Genomic DNA, 17,646 nt, shown 5'->3' with positions numbered 1-17,646 from the left:
GAGTTGTGTATCCAACACCTGCTCCCAGATCCAAACATGTTGGGGTGAATTAGGATCAGCAGCAAGGAGCCAGGAGAACATCACCGTGCTAATGAGTAAATTAGCAACAGGCTCTGATTAAAAGTGAATAGAGCAGAGAGAGTGGGTGGTGAGTGGCTGGCTGGCGAGAGGGTCTGGAAGGCAGGGCCAACATGTTACCCATCAGTACACTCACCCTAACGGCAGCAATTTTATTCCACTGTTTCATTGTACTGCAGTAAAGTACAAGAAAATGTCTGCCTGTTTGTTAAAGAACCCATGAGCTCGGCGGGTTCCACCATTCACTCATCTCACTACAATAAGGATCTGTCAATGAGCTGTTGTTTGGAAGTTCTGGTGATTTAAAGACCAGGTAAAGTGCAATGTTGATGTTAGAGTGTCTCCCTGACCTGCGTGAGCTCATCAATGATGCCTTGTTGCTCGGCAACCTGCAGCTTAAGGAACTCTACTTCCTGTTCCTCGTGGGCCTGACTTAGGTCTGTCAGTGAGGTAGGCCTCTTCAGCTGCTGGGGGTGAGGCTGCTGGGAACGAGTGCGAACATTCTCCTTCTGAGAGAGAAAGAAAGAGAGGGAGGTGAGGAGAGATACATTCTCAGGGGTCAGCGATTCAAGTGTGAGGTCGAGAGAGAGACAGAGAGAGAGAGAGAGAGACACAGAGAGAGACAGAGAGAGAGACACAGAGAGAGACAGAGAGAGAGAGAGAGACAGAGAGAAAGACAGAGAGAGAGAGAGAGAGAGACAGAGAGAGAGACAGAGAGAGAGACAGAGAGAGAGAGAGAGAGAGACAGAGAGAGAGAGATGCTTTGTTGACTTCAAAAAAGCTTTAGACTCAATTTGGCGTGAGGGTCTGCTATACAAATTGATGGAAAGTGGTGTTTCAGGAAAAACATACAACATTATAAAATCCATGTACGGTTCAAATTGGCAAAAACCACATACACATTTTTCCACAGGGCCGTGGGGTGAGACATGGATGTATCAATGAATTGGCGCGGGCACTAGAACAGTCTGCAGCACACAGCCTCACCCCACTAGAATCTGAAGTCAAACGTCTACTGCTTCTGTCCCCAACCAAGGAGGGCCTACAGCAGCACCGAGATCTTCTGCACAGATTCTGTCAGACCTGAACCCTGACAGTAAATCTCAGTAAGAAAAAATAAAAGGTCCAAATCAAATCAAATATTATTTGTCACATACACATGGTTAGCAGATGTTAATGCGAGTGTAGCGAAATGCTTGTGCTTCTAGTTCCGACAATGCAGTAATAACCAACAAGTAATCTAACTAACAATTCCAAAATTACTGTCTTATACACAGTGTAAGGGCATGGTGCAGAGCAGCATAGACAAGATACAGTAGATGGTATCGAGTACAGTATATACATATGAGATGAGTATGTAAACAAAGTGGCATAGTTAAAGTGGCTAGTGATACATGTATTACATAAGGACGCATTAGATGATATAGAGTACAGTGTATACATATAAGATTAATAATGTAGGGTATGTAAACATTATATTAGGTAGCATTGTTTAAAGTGGCTAGTGATATATTTTACATCATTTCCCATCAATTCCCATTATTAAAGTGGCTGGAGTTGAGTCAGTGTGTTGGCAGCAGCCACTCAATGTTAGTGGTTGCTGTTTAACTGTTTGATGGCCTTGAGATAGAAGCTGTTTTTCAGTCTCTCGGTCCCAGCTTTGATGCATCTGTACTGACCTCGCCTTCTGGATGATAGCGGGGTGAACAGGCAGTGGCTCGGGTGGTTGTTGTCCTTGATGATCTTTATGGCCTTCCTGTAACATTGGGTGGTGTAGGTGTCCTGGAGGGCAGGTAGTTTGCCCACGGTGATGCGTTGTGCAGACCTCACTACCCTCTGGAGAGCCTTACGGTTGTGGGCGGAGCAGTTGCCGTGCCAGGCGGTGATACAGCCCGCCAGGATGCTCTCGATTGTGCATCTGTAGAAGTTTGTGAGTGCTTTTGGTAACAAGCCGAATTTCTTCAGCCTCCTGAGGTTGAAGAGGCGCTGCTGCGCCTTCTTAACGATGCTGTCCGTGTGAGTGGACCAATTCAGTTTGTCTGTGATGTGTATGCCGAGGAACTTAAAACTTACTACCCTCTCCACTACTGTTCCATCGATGTGGATAGGGGGGTGTTCCCTCTGCTGTTTCCTGAAGTCCACAATCATCTCCTTAGTTTTGTTGACGTTGAGTGTGAGGTTATTTTCCTGACACCACACTCAGAGGGCCCTCACCTCCTCCCTGTAGGCCGTCTTGTCGTTGTTGGTAATCAAGCCTACCACTGTTGTGTCATCCGCAAACTTGATGATTGAGTTGGAGGCGTGCGTGGCCACGCAGTCGTGGGTGAACAGGGAGTACAGGAGAGGGCTCAGAACGCACCCTTGTGGGGCTCCAGTGTTGAGGATCAGCGGGGTGGAGATGTTGTTGCCTACCCATACCACCTGGGGGCGGCCCGTCAGGAAGTCCAGTACTCAGTTGCACAGGGCGGGGTCGAGACCCAGGGTCTCGAGCTTGATGACGAGCTTGGAGGGTACTATGGTGTTAAATGCCGAGCTGTCGTCGATTAACAGCATTCTCACATAGGTATTCCTCTTGTCCAGATGGGTTAGGGCAGTGTGCAGTGTGGTTGAGATTGCATCGTCTGTGGACCTATTTGGGCGGTAAGCAAATTGGAGTGGGCCTAGGGTGTCAGGTAGGGTGGAGGTGATATGGTCCTTGACTAGTCTCTCAAAGCACTTCATGATGACGGAAGTGAGTGCTACGGGGCGGTAGTCGTTTAGCTCAGTTACCTTAGCTTTCTTGGGAACAGGAACAATGGTGGCACCCTTGAAGCATGTGGGAACAGCAGACTGGTATAGAGATTGATTGAATATGTCCGTAAACACACCAGCCAGATGGTCTGCGCATGCTCTGAGGGCGCGTCTGGGGATGCCGTCTGGGCCAGCAGCCTTGCGAGGGTTAACACGTTTAAATGTTTTACTCACCTCGGCTGCAGTGAAGGAGAGTCCGCATGTTTTCGTTGCAGGCCGTGACAGTGGCACTGTATTGTCTTCAAAGCGGGCAAAAAAGTTATTTAGTCTGCCTGGGAGCAAGACATCCTGGTCCGTGACTGGGCTGGTTTTCTTCTTGTAGTCTGTGATTGACTGTAGACCCTGCCACATGCCTCTTGTGTCTGAGCTGTTGAATTGAGATTCTACTTTGTCTCTATACTGACGCTTAGCTTGTTTGATAGCCTTGCGGAGGGAATAGCTGCACTGTTTGTATTCGGTCATGTTACCAGTCACCTTGCCCTGATTAAAAGCAGTGGTTTGCGCTTTCAGTTTCACGCGAATGCTGCCATCAATCCACGGTTTCGTTGCTATGGGAACGACATCTTCAACGCACGTTCTAATGAACTCGCACACCGAATCAGCGTATTCGTCAATGTTGTTGTCTGACGCAATAGGAAACATATCCCAGTCCACATGATGGAAGCAGTCTTGGATTGTGGAATCAGCTTGGTCGGACCAGCGTTGGACAGACCTCAGCGTGGGAGCTTCTTGTTTTAGTTTCTGTCTGTAGGCAGGGATCAGCAAAATGGAGTCGTGGTCAGCTTTTCCGAAAGGAGGGCGGGGCAGGGCCTTATATGCGTCGCGGAAGTTAGAATAACAATGATCCAAGGTTTTGCCAGCCCTGGTTGCGCAATCGATATGCTGATACAATTTAAAGAGTCAAATAAAGTTCGTTCAGAGCCATCGATGTGTCTGCTTGGGGGGGAATATATATACGGCTGTGATTATAATCGAAGAGTATTCTCTTGGTAGATAATGCGGTCGACATTTGATTGTGAGGAATTCTAAAATCAGGTGAACAGAAGAATTTGAGTTCCTGTATGTTTCTGTGATCACACCACGTCTCGTTAGCCATAAGGCATACGCCCCCGCCCCTCTTCTTACCAGAAAGGTGTTTGTTTCTGTCGGCGCGATGCGTGGAGAAACCCGCTTGCTGCACCGCCTCCGATAGCGTCTCTCCAGTGAGCCATGTTTCTATGAAGCAAAGAACGTTACAGTCTCTGATGTCCCTCTGGAATGCTACCCTTGCTCGGATTTCATCAACCTTGTTGTCAAGAGACTGGACATTGGCGAGAAGAATGCTAGGGAGTGGTGCACGATGTGCCCGTCTCCGGAGTCTGACCAGAAGACCGCCTTGTTTCCTTGTTTTCTCTTTTACGGAGTCGTTTTTTTGGGTCGCCGGCTGGGATCCATTCCGTTGTCCTGGTTGAAAGGCAGAACACAGGATCTGCTTCGCGAAAGTCATATTCTTGGTCGTACTGATGGTGAGTTGACGCTGATCTTATATTCAGTAGTTCTTCTCGACTGTATGTAATGAAACCTAAGATGACCTGGTGTACTAATGTCAGAAATAACACGTAAAAAAAACAAAAAACTGCATAGTTGCCAGGACCACGAATACAAACTCCATATCTAGACACCGTTGACCTAGAGCACACAAAAAATGATGCATACCTCAGCCTAAACATGAGTGCCAAAGGGAACTTCCACAAAGCTGTGAACGATCTGAGAGACAAGGCAAGAAGGGCCTTCTATGCCATCAAAAGGAACATCAAATTCGACATAATAATTAGGATCTGGCAAAAAATGATTGAATCAGTTATAGAACACATTGCCCTTTATGGTTGAGAAGTCTGGGGTTCGCTCACCAACGAAGAATTCACTAAATGGACAAACACCAAATTGAGACTCTGCATGCAGAATTCTGCAAAAATATCCTCAGTGTACAACGTAAAAACCCAAATAATGCATGAAGAGCAGAATTAGGCCGATACCCGCTAATGATCCAAATCCAGAAAAGAGACTGTAAATTGTACAACCACCTAAAAGGAAACGATTCCAAAACCTTCCATAACAAAGCCATTACCTACAGTGGGATCTTGTTTTTGTATTGTTTTTATTTTTATTTATTTATTTCCCCTTTATTTAACCAGGTAGGCTAGTTGAGAACAAGTTCTCATTTGCAACTGCGACCTGGCCAAGATAAAGCTTAGCAGTGTGAGCAGACAACACAGAGTTACACATGGAGTAAACAATTAACAAGTCAATAACACAGTACAAAAAAGGCGAGTCTATATACATTGTGTGCAAAAGGCATGAGGAGGTAGGCGAATAATTACAACCTTGCAGATTAGCACTGGAGTGATAAATGATCAGATGGTCATGTACAGGTAGAGATACTGGTGTGCAAAAAAGCAGAAAAGTAAATAAATAAAAACAGTGTGGGGATGAGGTAGGTGAAAATGGGTGGGTTATTTACCAATAGACTATGTACAGCTGCAGCGATCGGTTAGCTGCTCAGATAGCACATGTTTGAAGTTGGTGAGGGAGATAAAAGTCTCCAACTTCAGGGATTTTTGCAATTCGTTCCAGTCACAGGCAGCAGAGTACTGGAACGAAAGGCGGCCAAATGAGGTGTTGGCTTTAGGGATGATCAGTGAGATACACCTGCTGGAGCGCGTGCTACGGATGGGTGTTGCCATCGTGACCAGTGAACTGAGATAAGGCGGAGCTTTACCTAGCATGGACTTGTAGATGACCTGGAGCCAGTGGGTCTGGCGACGAATATGTAGCGAGGGCCAGCCGACTAGAGCATACAAGTCGCAGTGGTGGGTGGTATAAGGTGATTTAGTGACAAAACGGATGGCACTGTGATAAACTGCATCCAGTTTGCTGAGTAGAGTGTTGGAGGCAATTTTGCAGATGACATCGCCGAAGTCGAGGATCGGTAGGATAGTCAGTTTTACTAGGGTAAGTTTGGCGGCGTGAGTGAAGGAGGCTTTGTTGCGGAATAGAAAGCCGACTCTTGATTTGATTTTCGATTGGAGATGTTTGATATGAGTCTGGAAGGAGAGTTTACAGTCTAGCCAGACACTTAGGTACTTATAGGTGTCCACATATTCAAGGTCGGAACCATCCAGGGTGGTGATGCTCGTCGGGCATGCGGGTGCAGGCAGCGATCGGTTGAAAAGCATGCATTTGGTTTTACTACTGAATGGCACAGATACCGATCGACAGAGATACTGAATGGCACAGATACCGATCGACAGAGATACTGAATGGCACAGATACTGAATGGCACAGATACTGCTTAACATCTCTTGTAGGGCTCTTGCACTTTCCTTAGATGACCTCCATTTCACATGTTCCCTACAATGTGGTTCCTCTTAATCCAGTCATAAACATCAAATCATAGCCCATACTACACTTATCAACGTCCTCCCTTAGTCATGAAGGAGATGAGACAAGGAAAGGAGAAAAGCAAAGCAGACCAAAAAGGTTATGTCTGGTTCCCTCACCATCTCTGCGTTCTCTCTGCTGAGGTTCTTGAGTTTCTCCTCCATGCGCTGCAGAGTCTGAAGGAGATCATTGTTCTTCTTCGACATCCTCTTATATTTATCTAAGAGTGGCTTCATCTGACTCTCTGACTCACGCACCCGCTTTAACTGACAGATGAAGGGAGGATGGAAGGAGAGAGCGAGAGAGATGGAAGGAGAAAGAGAAACAGTTATTTTCACATACCTGTATATTTCCACAACATCCCTTAAATGTTCTCATAATGTCCCTACAATGTTCTGTTATCCACCAAGTTATTTTAATTAGGTGTGTGTTACTCACCAGTTCATTCCTCTCATCTGCCAGCAGGGTGTTTCTGTCCTCCAGCTTCCTGGTAACAGAGTGGAGCTCAGCTATCTTCAGCTGGGACCTCCTCGCATCCCGAATATCTTCCACATCCTGAGAGAGTGAGAGAGAGAGCGAGAGGGGGAAGAGAGAGCGAGGGGGGGTAGAGAGAGCGAGGGGTGGGTAGAGAGAGCGAGGGGGAGAGAGAGCGAGGGGGAGAGAGAGCGAGGGGGAGATATATATTGAGAGAGAGAGCGAGAGAGAGAGCGAGGGGAGAGAGGGGAGGAGATATATATAAAGAGAGAGAGCGAGAACGAGGGGGTAGAGAGAGCGAGGGGAGAGGAGATATATATAGAGAGAGAGTGAGAGAGAGAACGAGGGGGGGTAGAGCGAGCGAGAGAGAGGGGAGGAGATATATATAGAGAGAAAGCGAGAGAAAACAAGGGGGTAGAGCGAGGGGGTAGAGAGAGAGAGAGAGAGAGATAGAGCGCAAGAGAGAACGAGGGGGGAGGTAGAGAGAACGGGGGGGGGGGGTAGAGAGAGCGAGAAATGGAGGAGATAATCATGCATAAAGACAGTGTGTGAATAAGTTGACCACCAGGTGTTTTGGAAAATGCCACGCCAGTCAAATGTGTGTGTGTGTACAAGTGTACTTAAAAAAAAAAAAGTTTTATTTAACCTTTATTTAACCAGGTAAAACCCATTGAGGTTAAAAAAAAACTATTTTGCGAGGGAGAGCTGGCGAAGAAGGCAAAACAGGGAAATAGCAGCGTGTCCATAAAACATTACAGAACAATACAGAATACACACAAGACAAAGTGTCACAAGTTAATGATACAATTGAAGATAAGAAACAACTGCAGTTGTCACAAACAGTGTTGTCAATCAGAGTCTTAACAGGCAAAGACACCAACTCCCCTCACTTTAAAATCTTCTGAAGCATGTAATCAAGATGAAGGGGCATTATGGGAAAAATATTTTTCCCCTTCTCAGTTCTAGCCTTAGGAACAGACAATAACAGCAGCGACTGTGAACGAAGACTATATTGAGTGACTGATCTGTGTGTGTGTGTGTGCTTGTGTTTGTGAGTAATTGCATGCGTGTGTGTGTATTTTCATGGGGCTGCCCTCACCTGGTTGTTGAGGTAGTCAGAGGTGTCCCCCAGGGCAGGGACCACCTCTCTCTTGGGGCTACTGTGATGCCTCTCTGCCTCCCTGACATGACCCAGCTGCTCATCCAGAGCCTCCTTCTGCAGCTGGAGCTTCTGGGCATAACCAGCCTGCACCCCCAGCTCCCTCTCCAACGCTGACACCACACGGTCCTTCCCCTTCAGCTCATCCATCTAGTGAGAGGACAGATGGGAGAGAGACAAATATAGTGAGGAGAGATGGGAGGATGGAGAGAAGGAGAAAGAGAGAGAGACAAATATAGTGAGGAGAGATGGGAGGATGGAGAGAAGGAGAGAGACAAATATAGTGAGGAGAGAGGGGAGGATGGAGAGAAGGAGAAAGAGAGAGAGACAAATATAGTGAGGAGAGATGGGACGATGGAGAGAAGGAGAAAGAGAGAGAGACAAATATAGTGAGGAGAGATGGGAGGATGGAGAGAAGGAGAGAGAGAGAGACAAATATAGTGAGGAGAGATGGGAGGATGAAGAGAAGGAGAGAGACAAATATAGTGAGGAGAGATGGGAGACAAATATGAAGAGAAGAGAGACAAATATAGTGAGAGAGAGACAAATAGTGAGGAGAGATGGGAGAATGAAGAGAAGAAGAGAGAGAGACAAATATAGTGAGGTGAGATGGGGGGGATGGAGAGAAGAAGAGAGAGAGACAAATATAGTTAGGAGAGATGGGAGGATGGAGAGAAGGAGAGAAGGAGAGAGAGAGAGACAAATATAGTGAGGAGAGATGGGAGGATGGAGAGAAGGAGAGAGAGAGACAAATATAGCGAGGAGAGATGGGAGGATGGAGAGAAGAAGAGAGAGAGACAAATATAGTGAGGAGAGATGGGAGGATGGAGAGAAGGAGAGAAGGAGAGAGAGAGAGACAAATATAGTGAGGAGAGATGGGAGGATGGAGAGAAGGAGAGAGAGAGAGACAAATATAGCGAGGAGAGATGGGAGAATGAAGAGAAGAAGAGAGAGACAAATAGTGAGGAGAGATGGGAGAATGAAGAGAAGAAGAGAGAGAGACAAATATAGTGAGGAGAGATGGGAGGATGGAGAGAAGAAGAGAGAGAGACAAATATAGTGAGGAGAGATGGGAGGATGAAGAGAAGGAGAGAGAGAGAGAAATATAGTGAGGAGAGATGGGAGGATGAAGAGAAGGAGAGAGAGAGAAATAGTGAGGAGAGATGGGAGGATGGAGAGAAGGAGAAAGAGAGAGAGACAAATATAGTGAGGAGAGATGGGAGGATGGAGAGAAGGAGAAAGAGAGAGAGACAAATATAGTGAGGAGAGATGGGAGGATGGAGAGAAGGAGAGAGACAAATATAGTGAGGAGAGATGGGAGGATGAAGAGAAGGAGAAAGAGAGAGAGACAAATATAGTGAGGAGAGATGGGAGGATGAAGAGAAGGAGAGAGAGAGAGACAAATATAGTGAGGAGAGATGGGAGGATGGAGAGAAGAAGAGAGAGAGACAAATATAGTTAGGAGAGATGGGAGGATGGAGAGAAGGAGAGAGAAGAAGGAGAGAGAGAGAGAGAGAGAGACAAATATAGTGAGGAGAGATGGGAGGATGGAGAGAAGGAGAGAGAGAGACAAATATAGTGAGGAGAGATGGGAGAATGAAGAGAAGAAGAGAGAGAGACAAATATAGTGAGGAGAGATGGGAGGATGGAGAGAAGGAGAGAAGGAGAGAGAGAGACAAATATAGTGAGGAGAGATGGGAGGATGGAGAGAAGGAGAGAGAGAGAGAAATATAGCGAGGAGAGATGGGAGAATGAAGAGAAGAAGAGAGAGACAAATATAGTGAGGAGAGATGGGAGGATGAAGAGAAGGAGAGAGAGAGAGAAATATAGTGAGGAGAGATGGGAGGATGAAGAGAAGGAGAGAGAGAGAAAAATAGTGAGGAGAGATGGGAGGATGAAGAGAAGGAGAGAGAGAGAAATAGTGAGGAGAGATGGGAGGATGAAGAGAAGGAGAGAGAGAGAGAAATAGTGAGGAGAGATGGGAGGATGGAGAGAAGAAGAGAGACAAATATAGTGAGGAGAGATGGGAGGATGGAGAGAAGAGAGACAAAAATAGTGAGGAGAGATGGGAGGATGGAGAGAAGAAGGAGAGAGACAAATATAGTGAGGAGAGATGGGAGGATGAAGAGAAGGAGAGAGAGAGACAAATAGAGTGAGGAGAGATGGGAGGATGGAGAGAAGAAGGAGAGAGAGAGTGAGAGTGAGACAGAGAGAAAATGTAACATCTTCACTCTGGAACTCTTTCGCCTCATCTCCAGCTGTTCTCCCTCTCATTCTCCAACCCATTACTCTCCTCCTTCCAAACCAGCTCATTATTCTCCAACCCATTACTCTCCTCCTTCCAAACCAGCTCATCATTCTCCAACCCATTACTCTCCTCCTTCCAAACCAGCTCATCATTCTCCAACCCATTACTCTCCTCCTTCCAAACCAGCTCATTATTCTCCAACCCATTACTCTCCTCCTTCCAAACCAGCTCATTATTCTCCAACCCATTACTCTCCTCCTTCCAAACCAGCTCATTATTCTCCAACCCATTGCTCTCCTCCTTCCAAACTAGCTCATTATTCTCCAACCCATTGCTCTCCTCCTTCCAATCCAGCTCATTATTCTCCAACCCATTGCTCTCCTCCTTCCAAACCAGCTCATTATTCTCCAACCCATTGCTCTCCTCCTTCCAAACCAGCTCATTATTCTCCAACTACAGACTAAGGCTCCAACAAATTATACGACACCAACATTGTTGAGAGAAATTCATTCATGAATCTTCGTTCACACTCCCCCCGTTCTTCTCTCAGCCTGTCCTCATCTCACTCCCTTCTCTCATCCCTCTCTCATCCCTCTCTCTTCCTTTACCTCTTCCCATCCCCCTTTCGGTTTTCTTGTGAAATAATATAGCCATGGCTGTAAACTTTTACAGCTGCAGAGATCTCTTTTATGGCCCTGTTTGTCCACTGTTCTTCTGTGCTGTAGTTAATCAGTCTCTCTGTTCAATACAACTGGAGATCAACATAGTGCAATTCAAGCTCTCCGTCAGATTACTACAATAAGTTAAAGATAAACTTCAGTAGAAGTGCATACGCGGAACAGAATGAGAGAACGAGATCTATTGTTAGAGTGGTTCCCATTTCAGTTTGCTGTGGTTAATGATTTATATGGTTTATGGTCCTGATTTGGTTTGAAGTTTGGTTCACTTTCAGGTCCCTCACCAGACCAGACACTCCAGTCTCACACATGGACTTTGTGTGATGTGGGTTAGGATCGATCAGGAGTTATGATTTGTGGCCGGGGTTACGGTTTGCAGACAGGCACGTGGTGTGTGATCACGTTACGGTCGACTCACCACCCGGCGGATGTCTCTCTCGCAGTCTCTCTTGATGCGATTGATCTCATCCTGGTGCTGCTGGTAGGCTGTTCGGAGGTCGGCTGCTTTGGCCTTGTCTGCCTGCAGCGCGTTAGACAGAGCCTCCTCAACCTGCTTCCGTGCTGTCTCCTGCTTCAGGACCTGGGGGGAACACACACACACAGCTAGCATGTGTAGCGTTACACTTTCTATCTAGTATACACTTCAAGTATACGCCCCCTGAAGCAATTAAGATGATTGGGGACATAGTAATGTCACATGACTTTTAGAAACAAAGAAGATGCTCTGAACAACAACTTTCAAGACCAGACTAAACACAGGCTTGAAGCTTCTTATTCTGAAAACAAGGCCTGTGAGGGGAGTCTAGCTGGATGTAGAAGGAATTAACAGTAGCATGACCCGCACCAGGCTAGGATTCTGATTGGCCATGGGGAAGAAAAAAAACCTGTGTAAATACCACAATGCAGGTTGGATTCGAATTGAGCCCCCAGGCCAGCCTACCTCCTGCTGTAGTCTGAGTCTCTCCCCATCAAAGGACCTCCTGGCCTCCTCCCGGGCCTCCCCTAGCAGGGCACTCTTCAGCTTGTCCGCAGCCCCGTCCCTCAGTGCGTGGACCAGCCCCTGCAGCCGGTGTACTTCTCCGTCGCGGATCTTAATGGTACGCGCCAGCTCCAACTCGTGTTGACGTGCCAACGCCTCGCGGGCAGCGGCCAGCTCGCGGAGCTTCTCCTCGTGCAGTTTGGCACGGAGGTCGGTGAGGACCACCGTGTGTTTGTGTTGTTCTAGTTCCCTGGCTTGCCTCTGCTCCTGGAGACGCTCTCTCAGCTTAGAGACCTACCCAGGGGAGGAGAGGGGAGGGAGGGAGGGACAGAGGAGAGGGGAGGGAGAGGAGCGTGGGACAGAGGAGAGGGGAGGGAGAGGAGGGTGGGATAGAGGATAGGGGAGGAGCGAGACAAACGGGAGGAAGAGGAGGAGAGAAAGAGTGACGTTTGTAAGGGAATAGGAAAAAGAGAGATAATGATTCTTAATAGTATCATTAACAGTAGATCACAAAAGACCAACAGATAATGATATCATTATCATCAATTGCATCCTTATCATCATCATCAGAGGGGAGGGGCCTACCTTGCCCTTCTCCTGCTGAATTTCTATCTGGAGGTCCATCAGCTTGTTCCGAAACTCCTCATTGGCTGTCTGCGCAAAGTCACCCATGACCTCAGTCCTCTCCTTCCCGCGCGTCTTCTTGGGATGCGGGGCTGACATTGTGCTCCGTCCACCCAATTAGACGGTACGGCTCAGAGTGGTTGAGGAAGTGGAGGAGAGTCAGGCGCTGCTCTTCCTCCCCACACAGCCTTCCCTATGTACCTTCATCATCCTCATCTACATCATTGACTGGGGGATCCCTGTCTGTCCTGCAGACAGGCAAAAAGAGAGCGGGAGAGCGAGCGAAAGAGAGAGAGCGAGAGCATCATAATTATTATCATCATCATTCCCAGAAATAACTACATTTATTCCAAATTTGAACTTATTAAACCCAGAAGAAAAAGAAAAAATACTCATGGGCGAAGGAGCAATGTACTTAAATATGTATTTGCCTGCCATAGTCTGAGGGACACTGAATAATAACATCTGCATAGTAAGCAGTAACTTATTTATTATTACTATTATTGTTATTGCTATTATTATTATTGTTGTTTATCATTCCAAATAGTAGTGGTATGGGTGGTAATGGTAATGATAACAGTGTAGTGATGGTGGTGGTAGTAGTAGTAATGATAACAGTGTAGTGATGGTGGTGGTAGTAGTAGTAATGGTAATGATAACAGTGTAGTGGTGGTGGTAGTAGTAGTGTAATGATAGCAGTTTAGTGATGGTGGTGGTAGTAGTAGTGGTAATGGTAATGATAGAAGTGTAGTGATGGTGGTGGTGGTTGTGGTAATGATAGAAGTGTAGTGATGGTAGTAGTAGTGGTAATTTAATTTTAATTTTTTAACTTTACCTTTATTTTACTAGGCAAGTCAGTTAAGAACAAATTCTTATTTTCAATGACGGCCAAGGAACGGTGGGTTAACTGCCTGTTCAGGGGCAGAACAACAGATGTCAGCTAGGGGATTCGAACTTGCAACCTTTCGGTTACTTGTCCAACGCTCTAACCACTAGGCTACCCTGCCGCCCCGGCAATGGTAATGATAGAAGTGTAGTGATGGTGGTGGTGGTGGTAGTAGTGGTAATGGTAATGATAGCAGTTTAGTGGTGGTGGTGGTGGTGGTAGTGGTAATGGTAATGATAGCAGTTTAGTGGTGGTAGTAGTAGTGGTAATGGTAATGATAGCAGTTTAGTGGTGGTGGTGGTAGTAGTAGTGGTAATGGTAATGATAGCAGTTTAGTGGTGGTGGTGGTAGTAGTAGTGGTAATGGTAATGATAGCAGTTTAGTGGTGGTGGTGGTAGTAGTAGTGGTAATGGTAATGATAGAAGTGTAGTGATGGTGGTGGTAGTAGTAGTAGTGGTAATGATAGCAGTTTAGTGATGGTGGTGGTAGTAGTAGTAGTGGTAATGGTAATGACAGCTGTTTAGTGATGGTGGTGGTAGTAGTGGTAATGGTAATGACAGCAGTTTAGTGATGGTGGCGGTAGTGGTATGGGTGGTAATGATAAAAGTGTAGTGATGGTGGTGGTAGTAGTAGTGGTATGGGTGGTAATGGTAATGATAATGATAGAAGTGTAGTGGTGGTAGTAGTAGTGGTATGGGTGGTAATGGTAATGATAACAGTTTAGTGATCATTTAAGTAGCCATTTCCCTTTGGTGTTTGTGGGTTCTTGTCTACGTGTTGTTGCCTGTCAGCACTCATTTGTATAGTTTCGTGTCATTTAGTTATTTTGGTTAGTTTGTTCAGTGTTCATTTTTAATATAATGAAGAATGTACACATACCCATGCCCAGATAGGTTCCCAATGTCCCAACCTCATAATTAGCTACCAAAAGGCAATTTCTAATCAAGTTCGAGTAGCTAGCTTGTTCTAACTATCTTAGCAGGCATTCTTGCTGGCAAGGTTGGTAGACTTTAGAAAAGCAAGCAATTAGTAAATGTACTGAATTAGACACACATTCCTGTCAATATTTTACCCAGATTTTAGTATATTTAGTTTCTTAAAAAAATAACCACCAGTCAGGAGGATACAGACAGCACAAGAGACATGCTTAGATATGCAGAAAATGATATATATATTTTTACATAGAATTAAGCACAATGATAATGGCTCGAGATTGCAGGAAAAAGCTGTTTCAGGTGTTTGAAAAATTAGAAATTCTCCAACTTCAGGAAAGGGGTCCTAGCGTTGCATCGGACCATCCCCCAGCCATCCTCACGTACATTGTGCCCCCCACACACACACTCACACAGAAAACACAAACACAGCTCCACTTCAAATCAAATCAAATGTTATTGGTCACATACACATGGTTAGCAGCTGTTATTGTGAGTGTAGCTAAATGCTTGTGATTTTAGATCTAACAGTGCAGCAGTATCTAACAGGTAATATCTAACAAATTCCACAACCAAACCTAATATCTAACAATTCCACAACAAAACATAATACACACAATCTAGTAAAGGAATGGGATAGGAATATATAAGTATAAAATATATGGATGAGCAGTGACCGAGTAGCTAAGATGCAATAGATAGTATAGAATAGATAGTGTAGTATACAGTATACACTACATACTCTATGAGATAAGTAATATGAGATATGTAAACATTCTTAAAGTGGCATTATTAAAGTGACTAGTCTTTATTAAAGTAGTCAATGATGTCAAGTCTGTCGGTGGGCAGCCGCCTCTCTGTGCTAGTGATGGCTGTTTTACAAAAACACACGCTTTCAAACACCCACAGAGAGCACACTGGAAAATCTCCGGCCATTCATCATAATCCAATTCCTCTCCCTGGGATCCGCTAGAGACCCCATTGTGCATGAAAATCTGTTTGGCCAGGACAGTCTAGATGTGGGGCTACTACAGGCAAGAGAACCCTCTACTAACAGCCAATAGAACCCTCTACTACTACAGCAAAGAAAACCCTCTACTAACAGCCAAGAGAACCCTCTACTAACAGCCAAGAGAACCCTCTACTAACAGCCAAGAGAACCCTCTACTAACAGCCAAGAGAACCCTCTACTAACAGCCAAGAGAACCCTCTACTAACAGCCAAGAGAACCCTGCAGCCAAGAGAACCCTGCAGCCAAGATAACTGTCCACCACTACAGCCAAGAGAACCCTACACTACTACCGACAAGAGAACCCTCAACTACTACCGACAAGAGAACCATCTACTACTACTACAGCCAAGAGAACCCTACAGCCAAGAGAACCCTACAGCCAAGAGAAACCTCTACTAATACAGCAAAGAGAAACCCTACAGCCAAGAGAAACCTCTACTAATACAGCAAAGAGAAACCCTACAGCCAAGAGAACCCTACAGCCAAGAGAAACCCTACAGCCAAGAGAAACCCTACAGCCAAGAGAAACCCTACAGCCAAGAGAAACCCTACAGCCAAGAGAAACCCTACAGCCAAGAGAAACCTCTACTAATACAGCAAAGAGAAACCCTACAGCCAAGAGAACCCTACAGCCAAGAGAACCCCTACAGCCAAGAGAAACCCTACAGCCAAGAGAAACCTCTACTAATACAGCCAAGATAAACCCTACAGTCAAGAGAAACCCTACAGCCAAGAGAAACCTCTACTAATACAGCAAAGAGAAACCCTACAGCCAAGAGAAACCTCTACTAATACAGCAAAGAGAAACCCTACAGCCAAGGGAAACCCTACAGTCAAGAGAAACCCTACAGTCAAGAGAAACCCTACAGTCAAGAGAAACCTCTACTAATACAGCAAAGAGAAACCCTACAGCCAAGAGAAACCTATACTAATACAGCAAAGAGAAACCCTACAGCCAAGAGGAACCTCTACTAATACAGCAAAGAGAACCCCTACAGCCAAGATAACCCCTACAGCCAAGAGGACCCTCTACAGCCAAGAGAACCCCCTACAGCCAAGAGAAACCTCTACTAATACAGCCAAGAAAAACCCCTACTAATACAGCCAAGAGAAACCCCTACAGCCAAGAGAAACCCCTACAGCCAAGAGAAACCCCTACAGCCAAGAGAAACCCCTACAGCCAAGAGAAACCCCTACAGCCAAGAGAAACCCCTACAGCCAAGAGAAACTCCTACAGCCAAGAGAAACCCCTACAGCCAAGAGAAACCCCTACAGCCAAGAGAAACCCCTACAGCCAAGAGAAACTTCTACTAATACAGCCAAGATAAACCCTACAGTCAAGAGAAACCCTACAGTCAAGGGAAACCTCTACTAATACAGCCAAGAGAAACCCTACAGTCAAGAGAAACCCTACAGTCAAGAGAAACCTCTACTAATACAGCAGAGGAACCCTACAACCAAGAGAAACCTCTACTAATACAGCCAAGAGAAACCCTACAGCCAAGAGAAACCTCTACTAATACAGCAAAGAGAAACCCTACAGCCAAGAGAAACCTCTACTAATACAGCAAAGAGAAACACTACAGCCAAGAGAAATCAATCTCTACTAATACAGTCAAGAGAAACCTCTACTAATACAGCAAAGATAACCCTACAGCCAAGAGAACCCTCCACTACTACCGCCAAGAGAAGCCTACAGCAAAGAGAACCCCTACAGCCAAGAGAAACCTCTACTAATACAGCCAAGAGAAACCTCTACTAATACAGCCAAGAAAAACCTCTACTAATACAGCCAAGAAAAACCTCTACTAATACAGCCAAGAAAAACCTCTACTAATACAGCCAAGAAAAACCTCTACTAATACAGCCAAGAAAAACCTCTACTAATACAGCCAAGAGAAACCTCTACTAATACAGCCAAGAGAAACCTCTACTAATACAGCCAAGAGAAACCCCTACAGCCAAGAGAAACCCCTACAGCCAAGAGAAACCCCTACAGCCAAGAGAAACCCCTACAGCCAAGAGAAACCCCTACAGCCAAGAGAAACCCCTACAGCCAAGAGAAACCCCTACAGCCAAGAGAAACCTCTACAGCCAAGAGAAACCTCTACAGCCAAGAGAAACCTCTACAGCCAAGAGAAACCTCTACAGCCAAGAGAAACCTCTACAGCCAAGAGAAACCTCTACAGCCAAGAGAAAGCTCTACTAATACAGCAAAGAGAACCCCTAGAGCCAAAAGAAACCTCTACTAATACAGCCAAGAGAAACCCTACAGTCAAGAGAAACCTCTACTAATACAGCCAAGAGAAACCCTACAGTCAAGAGAAACCCTACAGTCAAGAGAAACCCTACAGTCAAGAGAAACCT

At 45.7% G+C, this 17,646-nt stretch overlaps 1 protein-coding gene across 1 annotated transcript in view; it reads right to left on the bottom strand.

Moving 5' to 3' along the window:
- Nucleotides 1-17,646, bottom strand: part of LOC135545764 (janus kinase and microtubule-interacting protein 1-like) — a 50,263-nt gene that overhangs the window by 13,363 nt on the left and 19,254 nt on the right. Inside the window, exons 2-8 of the mRNA XM_064973611.1 lie at nucleotides 12,411-12,697; nucleotides 11,787-12,119; nucleotides 11,265-11,426; nucleotides 7,862-8,071; nucleotides 6,727-6,843; nucleotides 6,408-6,554; nucleotides 429-587 (exon numbers count right to left, since the gene is read on the bottom strand). Of these exons, the coding sequence (XP_064829683.1) occupies nucleotides 429-587; nucleotides 6,408-6,554; nucleotides 6,727-6,843; nucleotides 7,862-8,071; nucleotides 11,265-11,426; nucleotides 11,787-12,119; nucleotides 12,411-12,548 (1,266 nt within the window). The 5' untranslated portion in view covers nucleotides 12,549-12,697. The remainder of the gene's footprint in view (nucleotides 1-428; nucleotides 588-6,407; nucleotides 6,555-6,726; nucleotides 6,844-7,861; nucleotides 8,072-11,264; nucleotides 11,427-11,786; nucleotides 12,120-12,410; nucleotides 12,698-17,646) is intronic.

This window comes from Oncorhynchus masou, chromosome 9 (assembly GCF_036934945.1).
Source record: "Oncorhynchus masou masou isolate Uvic2021 chromosome 9, UVic_Omas_1.1, whole genome shotgun sequence".
In the NCBI taxonomy this organism is placed as follows: Eukaryota; Metazoa; Chordata; class Actinopteri; order Salmoniformes; family Salmonidae; genus Oncorhynchus; species Oncorhynchus masou.
Note: the sequence above shows the minus strand (reverse complement) of the source record. Positions and strands in the feature narration are given on the sequence as shown.